This window comes from Phaethon aethereus, assembly GCF_964289735.1.
Source record: "Phaethon aethereus genome assembly, chromosome: Z".
NCBI lineage: Eukaryota > Metazoa > Chordata > Aves > Phaethontiformes > Phaethontidae > Phaethon > Phaethon aethereus.
This window is the reverse complement of record NC_138577.1, coordinates 54,492,179-54,507,239: the sequence shown is the minus strand read 5'-3', so window position 1 is coordinate 54,507,239 and position 15,061 is coordinate 54,492,179. Positions and strand designations below refer to the sequence as shown.

Genomic DNA, 15,061 nt, shown 5'->3' with positions numbered 1-15,061 from the left:
AAAAGCAGGAGCACCAAATGCAGTGAAAAATATGGAAACTTGTTGTTTAGTTCTTGGTTTTTCTTTTTTTCCTGTTTTATTTTTGAATGGCTTGTGCTGGAAGATCTGTCAAAGCTAACAAGCCATGTGGTTCTCCACATCCTGAAAGAGAAATCTCAGGAGGTAGTAACTATAGGTCAAGTGTATTTTGGAAAACGCTGGAAAATTGGAAGCTTCTGAAGCACACAATAGGAAACACATCTAATCTTTACAGATTTAACAAATTAAATAATGAATTTAAAATGTTCAGTAATGGACAAAAGATCATCTTAAATCAACCTCAATTTTTCTTGCATTTATTATAGAATATGTTGATACTTTGAACATTTCTAATCAATTCTTACTGCTTCTAAAGAGAAGTGTTTAATGAGTGAAATCTTGAGAAATTTCTGTCTGTGGAAATGATGTGGGAGGGAGTTCTCCAATCTATGGTTTATAATGAGGTATCTATATTAAAAGGACTGATGATTAATGGCTAATGCAAACTGTATGCTATGGTTAAGTTCATGTTTTTTTGTCTTATAACTTGGGGGTTTTTTTGTCATTCATTTTACTCCAGTTTACTCGTCCCTATTCAGGGTTTTGCTTGTTTCTACAATAATGAAGTTTTCCCTTTTAATTTATTTTTTAAAGAAGCTAGTGCTTTCCCCATCAGATATAATGGAAATAGGCACATTATAGCTAATTTACAGATAATTTGATACTAAATTACAACTTCATAGGTGTTTTTAATACACAAATGTTTTGGAAAGACATCAGAAAATTTTAGTTCTTAGATCTAGGAGATCTACGCAAAATAAATCCCTCTATTGATGGGAGGAGATAAAAATTTAGATTTCTCAGTGCATCTTGTCATCATCTGTGCAGAACTTGACTGACCTGTTCATGTTGCTTTTATTTAATCTTTGTTTACACAGGGGAGAGAGGGAAGAGGGGGAATAGATGTCCTTTCCATGTGTTGCTTTTCAGGATATGGTGTACAGTTCACTGATGCAATTGATAGTTTGAAATTGAAACTGAAATTGTAACACAAATTTATGATTTGGGAGTTTAAATGACAGTGTTTAGTCACTGGAATTTGTTTGAGGGTTTGTATAGTAGATCTGTTGGGAAAGAAGAAGTTGTAAAATTTTTTATTTTTGTTCCTTTTGTTTAGTGATGCCTTTGATGTTCAGTATGGTGTAGTTGTCATCCGCCTGAAGGAGGGCCTGGACATTTCTCACCTTCAGGGCCAAGGTAGGATTATTTTTTTTTCATCTGGTGAATAGCTGTTCTAATTACCTTTTAACACTGCTATCTGAAAACACTAAATGAAAATAAGTTATTAAAAAAACCAACAAACCAAAACACCAACCATCTTATAGAATTAAAGATCACTGAAATTACTAAGTCTGAAACGTAAATTAAGAATAATCCATGTTCAGCTACAGAACTTGGTTTTCTGTGTGTTTCAGTTTTCTGTATTTGTAAGCTGTGTATAGTTGCTTCCCAAGGATTTTACTGAAACAAATTGAAGAGGCTGCCAAATTGGTATCAAGTATTTGGGACTCAAGTCTAGAAACCATGAAAATCACAACAAATGTTGTATGATCTGAGAATGCTGTGGGTCTGCTGCAGGTTGCAAATCCCTACACACATTAATTTAGAGACCTCAGCAGTAGTCTGTCTTAAGTTTGGAAAGGTTTTCTATTTTCAGCAGAATCACAGAATCACTAAGGTTGGAAAGGACCTTCAAGATCATCAAGTCCAACCATTAACCCAACGCCACCATGTCCCCTAAACCATGTCCTGAAGCGCCACATCCACACGTTTTTTGAACGCTTCCAGAGATGGTGACTCCACCACCTCCCTGGGCAGCCTGTTCCAATGCTTGACCACTCTCTCGGTTAAGAAATTTTTCCTAATATCCAATCTAAACTTCCCTGGCGCAACTGGAGGACATTTCCTCTTCTCCTATCGCTGGTTACTTGGGAGAAGAGATGAACACCCATGTCACCACAACCCCCTTTCAGGTAGTTGTACAGAGCAATAAGGTCTCCCCTCAGCCGCCTCTTCTGCAGACTGAACAACCCCAGTGCCCTCAGCCGCTCCTCTTAAGACGTGTGGTCCAGACCCCTGACCAGCTTCGTTGTCCTTCTTTGGACATGCTTAAGCACCTCAACGTCCTTCTTGTAGTGAGGGGCCCAAAACTGAACACAGTATTCAAGGTGTGGCCCCACCAGTGCCGAGTACAGGGGCACAATCACTTCCCTACTCCTGCTGGCCACACTATTTCTGATACAGGCCAGGACGCTGTTGGCCTTCTTGGCCACCTGGGCACACGCTGGCTCATGTTCAGCTGGCTGTCAACCAACACCCCCAGGTCCCTTTCCGCTGGGCAGCTCTCCAGCCACTTTTCCCCAAGACTGTCGTGTTGCATGGGGCTGTTGTGACCCAAGTGCAGGACCCAGCACTTGGCCTTATTAAACTTCATACAGTTGACCTCTGCCCATCGATCCAGCCTGTCCAGATCCCTCTGCAGAGCCCTCCTACCCTCCAGCAGATCAACACTCCCACCCAGCTTGGTGTCATCTGCAAACTTACTGAGGGAGCACTCAATCCCCTCATCCAGATCATCAATAAAGATATTGAACAAGACCGGAGATACTGAACAAGACTTGGTTATGCTTTGTAGGTAGTGGTCTTAAGCCAAATGGTATAATCTTAGTTAAATTTCAAGCAGAATAATGAAGGAAGCCCTTCATTAGTGGTTGTTCCTCCACTGGAAACATGTGAATGTCTTGGGATTTGGAGAGAGAGAAGGCCTGTCACTGTGTGCAAAAGGGCAGAGGAGTATTAGAAACTGCAGGGAGTGAACCTGCAGTGTGAAAACATCACTGCTGAGAAGACTGGGACTAACACCAAGGTGTATTAAGGAGTCTTAGTATCCACTGGCACCTGTGAGTTTCCTTTACCTCTGGCAGCTACCAAGTAGCTCCACTGAAGCCAAATATGGAAAAAAAACTTGTCTGTGAGATGCTTGGTCTGGGCCTTGTCTAAGGCTCATCTTCCTCCTAGAGTGGAAATGGAAAATGTTTCAGCAAGTAATTTTTTTGCCTCCTAGTGTACTCCCTCAGTATTAGCTAGTTCTGTTTTACGTTTAGCCTGTGGCAGTGCAATCAACACCCAAAATCTGGGAAGGAAGTAGCAGGAAATTACAGCTCTGCTCAGAGGAGGAGCGTCTCTGTACTCTGAGGCAGTTCATATAAAATTTTGTTGTTGTTTTCTGCCTTACCCCCTGGTCCCTTTTTGCCATAGCATAACAGTTGCAGTAGAGTTTAACAAACTGTGAACCATCTCAGTATAGTAACATACTTCTACTGATACCACCTGGAACAACTAAGTGGTTTATAATGAGTTTCTTTGCTTTCTCACAGAGGAGTTACTGTCATCCCAAGAAAAATCTCCATGTACCAAGGATGTCATAGTAAAAGTAGATTATAGCAAGAAGGCTGAGACAGACACTTCTATAGCTTTTGCTCCATCATCTAGTGAAAGAACTCCCACTCTACATAAAGGTAATTTGCTAGTTATCAATGAAATTCAATTTCTTGCTCTTTCTCTCTCTCATTCCCGCTTCAGTTCCTCTCTCCTCTCACCAAGGAATTATTTAAGGGATTTTTGTGTCTGTGTAACAGAAATGTGTCATGTTTTTCTAGCCATTGATGTCTAATCACTTAAGTACTTTGGTTTAGACCTTACCAGTATGTAAAATAAATCTTTCATGTCTAGTCCTCTAAATACAACAGGTGGTAGACAATGACCTGCAATGGATTTTCTTTGTTAAGGAGATTGACAGGCGCTAAAAATAGCTTGAGAATAGCACTACACATCTATATATTAAGTGTGATATGAAGGCTGCTAAATTTATGAAGTTTTTTTCACATCAGACTAGAATATTATGCATGCTAACAAACACAAGTCATTCAGGATACTTTGACATGACAATAACCAGCTTCCCTCTTCTTTTTAAAGTAAAAGCTTGGAGTGACTTAACTATTACATAAGCAATGTGATTTTTTTTTTTTTTTCTAAAGTACAAATAAATCTCAGAATCTTGTAGACTGTCTTTGTGTGCTTTTCTTTGTATGAAAATCCATTTCATTCTACATCTTTATTTTCTAATTTTTTTTTATATACCCTAGTAGTGTTTTCACTAACATCACAAAGGAAATTAACCTTTCTATTTTGTATCTTTAAAAATCTTCCAGAGGAGGACGAGGATGGAAAGACTCCAACACAACCACTGTTGAAAAAAGGCAGGCATTTTCCACGTTTTTGTGTTAAATCATTCTTTCGCATTGTTAATTTCAGTTCTCCTTTTGTATTCCTTTCTACACATACATATGAGAGACAGGAAAGTATCAACCATGCAGCGTTAATTTGTTTCTTCATATCTGATTTGGGACGTGCTTCATCTTTAGGGATTAGGCTATGGAAAAATGCAACTTTGTGGAAATTCCCAGAACAAGTTGCTACTGAGAAAGAATTGTGCATGTGTCCAAGATATGAATGTTGGAATTTTTTTTTTTTTAAGTTGTGTTCTTAGGTAATACTTGAAGGGTGTTGTGGAGCTTGCTTAGTTCTCTGTGTCTCCGGTACCTGTCTGGCCCTTACTTGATCTAGGAGTAAGGGAAACATTTTCTAATGGTATAGTGGAAGTGCTCCATCAGTCTGTTCAGTAGATCTCCTGAAGCCATAGTTGTTACTCTGTTACTTGGAACTGTTCAATAATTTGCAAATTAAGGCATAATATAGCCAATCAGTGAGATCAACATCTGAAATACTGCAAAGTAGTCATTCAAATAAACAGCATTTTGAGAGATCAGCTGAGCAGTTTTCAGTTCCTGGTTTATTTCAGACTTTTTTGAGTTAACGAAATATTTTTGCCTTAACTAAGATTCATCTAACTTTTTTGACATTTTCTTCATAATGTCAACAGCTAGAAGCTGTTGTGCTTCAAGATGTAATCTCACTTTCCATTATTAAAACACAAGATGGCAGTCTGGAAGAAGTCCCAGTATGCAATAAAGTAGTATATTAATGTAGAGTACATCTGTGACTGATTTACATTTAAAAATTCCTAATAAAATAAGGACTGAGATGAATATCAGACTCCTGGCTCTTGTTCAAACTGAGGTTTTAATTAAGGGAAAGGGGTTATTTTTTTCCGTAGCTGTATTAATCTAATTGAAAATGCCATCGTTGTTTTTGTTCTCAGCGAATACAATAACTTTGTTACAAAATAGTCTATATTGTACTTCAGAGTCTTGCATACAAAAACAGTACTTGTTGCAAAAACCGGAATTCCAATATGCAGAACTAGCATTTAATTTCACCACATGCTTAAATAAAAATGGATTTATGGAAAGCAGAAAAGTGCTTGGGACATGATATTTATTCGTAAATTAGTATTTACATATTTTTAGGGAAGTTTTGTCATATGCAAGAGGTAGCAACAGTGCATGACCTAATGCTTTCAAGTATGCATGTAAGGTTAGTTAAATTGTCTAGGCAAATGACTTTATAAAGATCTTATAGATCCTTTATTTGTCAAATGTCTGCTAAATGACTTTGAGGTTTAAGTCTTTAACTTCTGAAGTTAGGAGTTTGCAGACTCCCTAAATATAGCTCAGCTTACAGCCTTTCAATCAACATTTGGAGTTGGGTTGAGAGGGAAGAAACAATTTTTATCTAAACTTAGACATATCACAAAATATTAAGAAGCTGCATTTGATTAATTTCAACGTGATTAAGCAAAACAGTTAAAAAATGAAATTTCATTATACTTTTTTCCAGATTCAAAGAGCCCATCTTCCCCTTTAAACTTGGCTGACCAAAGACTTCTTGATGCTAGTACTCAGTTTCAGAAGAAACAAGGCAAAAGCAATATTGATGTCTGGTGGCTCTTTGATGATGGAGGTAATGTGCTTTATACTTTAAAAACTAATGTTGAACACAATTGTTAATGTGATTTTGAATTGTTAATAGATGTCTTTCAGTCAGTTCATAAATAGATTACAGATTTGTACTATTAACCTCTTAACACAGTGCTGTTTTCTGAATCATTCCCAAATTCTGGTCAAAATGCAGGTTTGACACTGTTGATTCCGTATCTTCTTACAACCAAGAAGAAGTGGAAAGACTGTAAGATCAGAGTTTTCATTGGTGGAAAAATAAATAGGATTGATCATGACAGAAGAGCGTAAGTTTACCTTTAAAAATTTCATTTCAAATATGCTAATAAAGTATATTACACAGTAGATTCCTTTCTCTTCCTAGTAGCCTTCTTTCAGTTGTTCTTTGGTTGAGGTGTAATCATATTCTATTCCCTTTCTCCAAAAAATATTCCATTTCCCCCAGATTGTTTTGGATGAGATACTTCAAGTTAAACTAATTTTTCTGCAGCATTGTCTGACACTAACATTTTCTTTTTCAAATATTTTCTGAGGTTGTCTTTAAGGGAGAGGTCTTCTCTTAGTATTATGGTTTTGTAATGTGCTTTTTATTTCCCAAAGCATGTTGTTGATTTATAGCCATATGCCAGGTCAATTTGATTTTTTTTTTCCCTATTACAATTAAGTTGCCTCCCCCACCCCCCCAACTTAGTGTTTTTATTATCAAACAGCTATAAGTTTACCCTGTGAAATAATTAAAATTCTGATCATGTATAAAGGCTTGTTTTTCTGATATAGGATGGCTACTTTGCTCAGCAAATTTCGGATAGACTTCTCGGACATTATGGTTCTTGGGGATATTAATACTAAGCCAAAGAAGGAAAAGTAAGTCTCAAATAACCCAACTTGTTTGTTAGTTGAACACTCTGTCTTTCATTAATTTAGACTACTTCATTCTTTCCTGTATAACAGTTTTGATAGAGTAGTTCCTATGACATAGTGTTTCACAAAGATACAGGAAGTAAATTAAGCAGTAACTTCTACATCCAAGAGTACAGAATTTTGTATTTTTTAAATCTCTGGTCCTTAGACTGTAACACTAAATTTAGAAAAATATTCTCTAAAAAATGCAATTTGTCTGGAGCAGTCTTCTTTAAAAAGAGACGTGCTCACAAAACCTTAAATGGTCTTTATCTTACTTGAAGTCTTAGTTTAATGTAACAAAGCTTGGTCTTCAAATAGGCTGATCTATATTTTGGGTTTTTTTAAATTGCTTGGACTTCTAATTTACACAGGAATGATCATACATGTGATATTTGTGTTTTTAAAGTTCAAAACATATTAATTGTAGATGGCTTTCAGTACAAATTTATAACAGCACGTGTAAGATCTAAAAATATTATTCTCCTTTCCCTTCCAAGTTGTCTTTAGTATGTTGAAGTTGTAAAAATACCTTTTGCATGGATATGCATAATTTGACATCTGAATAATTTGATATCATGCAAACTAGGAAATGCTGTTTTACAACTTAGGTAAATGGTAAATGCTAATATGCATTTTTTTAACACCTTGCTTTTTAATTACATTTTCTTAAATGTATAGACTATATCAAGGCACTAAATCGGTAGAGTACTTCTGGCACTCTGACTTTTTTTTGATATCTTTGCTCCTCGGAGCCTGCTACTGTAAAATGTGTAAACTTAGAGGTAGCATCCAGTTATGCATAAAAAGCTGAGACTGTAGAATTACATGGAATTATTTTTATTTTGTAGAAGTGATCCATGAGTTATTTCTTCTGAGAGCATTTTTTTTGTCTCTGTGGAAGAGATACATTCCCCACAATATATCCATTCTAAGATACCAGTGAGCACTAGCAATACCTGCAAACTAAGTGTATGATGTTTTATTTTCAACAGTTGCTGTGCTGTGTAACAGAATATTATTAATACTTCTTTTTGTTCAGACAAAAAATAGCAGATCACATTTGGTTTTTCCTTTTTAGTGAAGGTGAACTAACTTAAGCAAAGACCACAAAGGGTAGAAAAAAAGATGGGGTTTTTGGTAGTGTGAGGGTTTCCTGGAGGAACAAGAATCTCAGTTAGAAAATGGGCACGGGGAGAGTCTTTAACTATACAGAAGCTACCATGTTACACATACTGATATTACAATATATCCTAAGAGGTATTCCTTAATGATTTTTAAACTTCCCACACTGTAATTTGCAACCACAGAAGACTGGCACTGCCTTGTCATATTTATAAAAAAACATTCCAATAGCATCAAAATGCAGTTACTTCATTGGATGTAAGGCCATACATTTCAGTTTGGTCCCCTAAAAATCTTATTTTCCTCACATCTCACATTGTGGGGTTATTCAAAACAAGTTACTTTCATAAGTTGTGGCAGTCTTTGTTTGCTGTTCAAGTATCCTAAGGCGGTAAGAGAAAGTAGGGTAATATAAGTTGTTCATTCTAGTGGAAATGATTGCCTCTTTGGTCTTCAGAAGGTTTTCTTTTGAAGTTCTTGCTAAAGTTCAAGTAAATTCAAAGTAACACCTCATATTCTAACAAGTGCAACACGAAGACTAAACAAGGTGGCTGTGGTTACTTGTATTTGAATGTGGCTCTCAGACTGTACTGGAAAGATTAAAAAGAAGCAAAATAAAAATATCAAAGCCAAAACCTTAAAGGCACTAGCATGAGACTTGATAGCTATTTTTTTTTAGTGTGACATACAACTCTCTCTCTTTCAAATTTGATTCTGAAGAAGCTACTGTGAGTTACTATACGTTTTATAAGATAGTACTTTTCAACTTTCAAACAATTTAGCAAAAGTTGTCTGGTTTGTTTTTTTTAATGGCTAAAACTTTATATTTAGTTGCATGATGAACAGTGAAAGCTCCTACAGGTGTCCCTAACTGTTTGTTGAGTTACAATATCTGCCTATACAAATAGCTGATTTGATGTTCTAACTACAATTGGCAGCGAAAAAATTTCAGTCCACTTTATTTTTACATGGTGATGAAAACTTGCTTTCTGATACCATTTAAGTCATTGCTGACATATAGACCCATATCTGTTTTAATATGGCTGTTCACTTAATTGTTCCAGTATTGCAGCTTTTGAAGAAATGATAGAGCCCTTCCGACTTCATGAAGACGATAAAGAACAAGAAGTTGCAGATAAAATGAAGGAGGATGAACCATGGAGGATAACAGATAATGAACTTGAGCTTTACAAAACAAAGGTTCTGTATTCTTTAGAGTGTTATGTTAAATGTTGTTGAACTTTTTCCTCCTACTGCATTTGTGGATGTGATACCAGTAAGTTAATTCTTGTTGTTCTCTCTCTTCCATAGCTGTCTTTATGAATAGCTGATGGAAAGGAGCATTTAAAACCTTTTAAGTTGTTCACCAAAAAAAAAGAAGAAAGAAATGTTTCTGCATTTGCGGGGGGTGGGGGCTAAATGGCTTTCCTACAGTATTTCAGCAGTTAATTTAGAAGAATATGGTCTATATTCAGCTGTTTGTTTGACTTTTTTTGACCAAACTAACATTTTTTTTGCTTCATTATTAGAAAAAAACCCCAACAATACACCACATCTAATTGTGGTGTTACGGAGCAGTTAAAGGGTTGACATTTTTTCCCCATGCAGTTGTGCAGCATAGATGCATCAGAGGTATTCCTTCTCGAGTGCTTCTATGGAGGAGACTCAGGTAGCATACTGTAACAGGATGCAGATGCAGACAAGTATCTAAAGAAAGACTACTTAAAGTTTCAGTGATCTAGAGTTCTAAGTTTTTCAAGATGGTCCCGAGTATATTCCACCCTTATCTTCTTTTTCCTGTCTGGGTTTTTACAACTTATGTGAGGATTTGCAGTAGAGCAGAAATGGGAATGGTTGTTCTGCATTGTAAGGGGGGGAAGCAGGAATCTTTTTAACAGGTAGGTACAGATTGACTGCCAGCTGCTGCATATTACCAAGGAGCTGGGGGGGAGATTTCATAAAGGTCAGTTATTTTATCATTAATGATAAATTTATCATTACTTTATCAAGACTTGATTGCCTTGCTGTTTTTCAAACACCACCAAAACTCATTTCAGTCAAAGTGATTTATTCTTTTGTCTACTGATCGCTTAATTGTTTTTGTGGAAACTAGAGTGCAGGCTAACTAGACTTCAGCTCATCTAAGAACAACAGAACTGTGAGAAATCATGGAATCGTAGAATACTTTGGTTGGAAGGGGCCTCTAAAGGTCATCTAGTGCAACCCCTCTGCAAGGAGCAGGGACATCTTCAACTAGATCAGGTTGCTCAGAGCCCAGTCCACCTTGACCTTGAAAGCTTCCAGGGATGGGGCATCTACCACCAGTCTGGGCAACCTGTTCCAGTGTTTCACCATCCTCAGTGTGAAAAATATCTTCCTTCTATCTAGTCGAAATCTACCCTCTTCTAGTTTAAAAACATTACCCCTTGTCCGATCACTACAACAGGCACTGCTAAAAAGTCTGTCCCCATCTTTCTTATAAGCCCCCTTTAAGTACTGGCAGGCTGCAATAAGGTCTCCCTGGAGCCTTCTCTTCTCCAGGCTAAGCAACCTCAACTCTCTCAGCCTTTCTTCACAGGAGAGTTGTTCCATCCCTCTGATCATTTTTGTGGCCCTCCTCTGGACCCTCTCCAACAGGTCCATGTCTTTCCTGTGCTGAGGGCTCCAGAGCCAAACACGGGACTGCAGGTGGTGTTTCACTAGAGTGGAGTAGAAGGGCAGAATCCCCTCCCTTGACCTGCTGGCCACGCTTCTTTGGATGCAGCCCAGGATGCAGTTGGCCTTCTGGGCTGTGAGCGCACATTGCTGGCTCATATCCAGCTTTTCATCCACCAGTACCCCCAAGTCCTTCTTGGCAGGGCTGCTCTCGATCCTCTCATCCCCCAGCCTGTACAACAACTGCCACGGGTTGCCCTGACCCAGTTGCAGGACCCTGCACTTGGTCTTGTTGAACCTCATGAGGTTCACAGGGGCCCATTCCTCAAGCCTGCCCAGGTCCCTTTGAATGGCATCGTGTCCCTCAGGCGTGTCAACCACATCACTCAGCTTGGTGTCGTCTGCAAACTTGCTGAGAGTGCACTCGATCCCACTGTCTGTCATTGGTGAAGATATTAAACTCTGTTAGTGGTTAACTCGAAATGTTTGCTAGAAAGTTAGTTGACATAAAAAAGAACGGAAAATTACTGAGGAAGCTACCTGAGATTTAAGATAGGATAGGGTAGCAAAAAAAGGGAGGCCTGTTATGGAGATAGGGTTACCAAATGGAGATGCGGCTTCACTTCCGTAAGACCTGCTCACTATAAGTTTGTAAGATATAGTTAAAAGAACCGTGAAGAGATCATAAGGGGGCTCTTGCTTCTAGGTGCTATGGAAGATGGTATCATTATTGGAGGAACTATCTTAAAATTAGCCTTCATAGTACTTGGCTTGTTTGCACATTCTAAGCTTACTGCTTTATCTCCCAGTCTTGCAACCATAGGTGTTTTGGAAAAGTGAATGAGTTGCCAAACTGAGGTAGCAGTACATGCTTTCTGTAAATGACTCATACCAATTGATCACAACTGTTTTTAATTTTTCTTGAATAAATTAACTTTTTGTAGTTTATATAAAAGATCTTCCTAAAAAGTTTCATTTTAATTACAGACTTATCGCCAGATTAGGCTAAATGAGTTGCTGAAAGAACATTCAAGTACAGCTAACATCATTGTCATGTAAGTAAATGATTTGTACTGTTACTGTAATTGAGATAGAACTGTAATTTGAAATATATGTAAATACAGGTTAGGCAAAAGCCTGTGCCTTGGCATTAAAATACAGAATTACGGAAGAATGTTTCAGTGCTGAAAGTGTTTATTAGAAGTATGGAGCTACTATAGAAATGAATAAAAAGGCCTGTGTAATTTCGTGCTTCTGATACACTGCTTCAGGTGATTACCTTCACATTTGTAGTGCAGCTCAGGATTCTCACATTCCTTCCACTCCCACATGCTACCTATTCCCCTCTTTTTCAGGTCCTTCCTTTCAGTTCTTTTTCTAGGAAATCTCTCTAGATAAAGTTAGATCATCATCCTGCTGTTGGATTTCCATGGAATTACTTTTGGTCTAAACAAGCAGAACAGAGATTGTAGATTTCTTTGCTGTGTTTTTCTTCAGGAGCCTGCTACAGAGCTCCATGAAGTAATGCTACAAAGGAAGTTTGAGTAGGGCAAATAGACTTACAGTAGTTCTTTGGAAATAAAAGAGTTTGGGCATGTTTTGGGGGGATTGTGAGAAGGAATATTAAACTGCACCAACCTGGCATGGTAAGGAAAAAGCTGTATTTTAAAATCTTGAAGAGTCTTCCAAGAAACTCTCTTGGGTGGAGGAGAATTCTCCATTAAGCTACCTCAACACGAAATGGTGGTAAGAGGCCAAAAGTGAGGGGTGAATAGATGTAAAGGCCTATGGTGCTTAAGATATGAAGTCTCAACTAATTAACTGAATTCTGAGGAAATAGAAACTAAAAAGGTTAGGAAATTTGACTTAGTATCTACCTCTTTGCAGATTCATACTTTCATATTTATATGATATGACTTGTACTCCACCAGATTTTTCTAATTGTTGAATGCTTTTTCTTTTCTTGTGAATTGTAGGAGTTTGCCAGTTGCACGAAAAGGTGCAGTTTCTAGTGCACTATACATGGCCTGGTTAGAAGCTCTTTCTAAAGATCTGCCACCAATTCTCCTTGTTCGTGGGAATCATCAGAGTGTTCTTACCTTCTATTCCTAAGAGTACTGCGCATAGGACAGCTACAATGAAATGGTACTTCAGTGCCCAGGGGAGAGTGACTGACATGGTCTATAGTTTATTAACATCACAAAGGCAAAAAGTGACTCTTCTTTCACTATTTCACTGACTTGAAAGCACACAAGGAAAGTCACTGTATTTCTAAAGTTGTGACATCTTCAGTTTTATTCTGTATTTTCTGTAATTTAATCTTGCTTAATGGGGGAGGATTCCTTGTTAGAATGAGGAACAAGACAAGCTTTTTGTTTGCTATTTGAATAGCAGCAATAAAATGTTTTATTTTTGATCAATGAAAGGATTATAGATTTATAAAAGCCTTTTAGCCTTGAGGTGCCTTCTGAAATTAACCAAATCTCATCCATACATCCTATTTTGTAAATTTATATAGAATGTCAAAATCTGCCTTCAACCAAGAGTTTAGATCAGACTTCCTTTAGTTTTTAGTCTCTTCCATATTACAATAAAAATGAATGCTGCTTTTCAGTCTTCCATTGAGCTATTAGTTCTTAGTACTGTATGTTTTCTATTATCAGAAAGTTTTTGGGTTATTACGTCTGTTAGATTTAAAGGTGAGAATTGGGCAGGTCATTTGAACTCAGATGAATTCTTGATGTTATTGTCAAGGCTTTGTACTACTAAATTTTGTTACAAAACTAATTGTACTAGCAGAAAGGATCCTTTTCTCAAATTTGACAATGTGTACTACTTTGGTACTAGTCTGAGATACACAGCTAACATCACCTTGGTGAAGGATACTGGTCAATCTTTGCTCTGTAACTCTAACATGAAATCAAATTCATCTTACTGGCTGAGGCTTTTTATCTTGCTAAAATTAGAAGAAAAAGACCTGTCCTAGTTCTTGGCCTGTTATGTTTTGGTGTCACTTTCAACTTATTTTGAAATAAAACTCAGCTTAAGGCTTGAATGGGGATAATATAAGCAATGTGATGCTATCTAACAGAAACCAGTAAACACTATGTGGAATCTTGCTATCCAATATGAAATGTAAAAGCTGCAGTTCTCTCGCATTTTTCAACAAATGGTTAAAAGGACCACTAGTTACTAGGGGAGATGTTTTTAGGTCAATTCATTCAGTTGTCAGAAAATACATTTAGTCTTAGTAAATAATACTCAGGTTTTATCGTCTAGCAATTTAGATCTATTCCATACATCCTACTTTATACATTTTCTATGTTCAATAAAGAAACTGCCAATCTTGTGTGCCCTTTCATTGTATATTTTGAAAACTTCATAATTTAGTCTACTATGAACAGCTACACAGTAAATTTCACTTGAGCCTTTGTAGAAAGGTTAATGTGAACTGTTTTTAAAATTCTTAATATATTTTGGATAGAAAGGATTGCCTAAAAACATTTCACAAGCTTTTGCTATTAGCAGTGGACATGCTACTGGATCAGTTTGTCAGTGGTTGAGTGACTTTTGTTTAAGGATGCACAGAAAAGGTGTATTTTTAGGCTAAACAGAAGATAAATTTGAAATCTTCCTTTTGAAGAACAAAGCATAATCATTGTGGGGCAAGGTAGAGCTTCAGGTTGTGATTAAAGATTAAAATATTCTACACACTGCAGTATACACTGTTGTCAAGTTCTTGCTGAACTGCAAAAAATCTTTTTTTGCTGTTTCTGTCAATTAGATTTGAGACTATTGAATCATTTCACTTAAAAAAAAAATGAAGAGAAACAAACATGCATGTTTTGCTGCTAAGTGTGAGATAACTGATGCCAGCATGAACTCGGCTTGTTATGATAACCGTTTTAAGACAAGACAGTTTGCTGTAAAAGTGCTGTTTCCTTCCAGGTGAGGGGGTGAGGATCAAATTTACCAACATATCTATTACAGGTTTTACAGTGTTTTTTAGGGGATAAGGCTGTCACATTGTGAATATGGAATCATTGCCATTTTTCTTCTTGTTTTGTGAGTTACATTCTTTTGAACAGATGAACAGTAAGGCATGGACGTAGTGCTGCTATCTTAAAAAAAAAAAAAAATTGTGCACAGGTACACTTATTTAAAAGGTTTTTTGCCCATTCAGGAAACCATTGCTTGTGATCTGTAACACAGAAACCAAATGAAGTGTGTGTATACATGCATATATGTGTATAAAATTATATAAAATATATCTAAATATGCATATGGGGATAGTTAAGGTAATGTCTATGAAATAACATAGGATGCTTTTCACATGCAGTCTCAGAAGTCCACTAACACTAGGCACAAGGTCAAGTTTCAAGATT

General features: G+C 37.0%; 1 protein-coding gene across 1 annotated transcript in view; it reads left to right on the top strand.

Moving 5' to 3' along the window:
* The window catches only part of SLC12A2 (solute carrier family 12 member 2), a gene marked incomplete at both ends in the record, with an annotated part of 68,506 nt that extends 55,718 nt beyond the window's left edge, over positions 1-12,788 (top strand). The window contains 9 exons of the mRNA XM_082013372.1: positions 1,196-1,275; positions 3,456-3,596; positions 4,290-4,337; positions 5,878-6,000; positions 6,172-6,283; positions 6,774-6,860; positions 9,086-9,221; positions 11,664-11,731; positions 12,653-12,788. Of these exons, the coding sequence (XP_081869498.1) occupies positions 1,196-1,275; positions 3,456-3,596; positions 4,290-4,337; positions 5,878-6,000; positions 6,172-6,283; positions 6,774-6,860; positions 9,086-9,221; positions 11,664-11,731; positions 12,653-12,788 (931 nt within the window). The remainder of the gene's footprint in view (positions 1-1,195; positions 1,276-3,455; positions 3,597-4,289; positions 4,338-5,877; positions 6,001-6,171; positions 6,284-6,773; positions 6,861-9,085; positions 9,222-11,663; positions 11,732-12,652) is intronic.
* Positions 12,789-15,061: the final 2,273 nt, after the last annotated feature.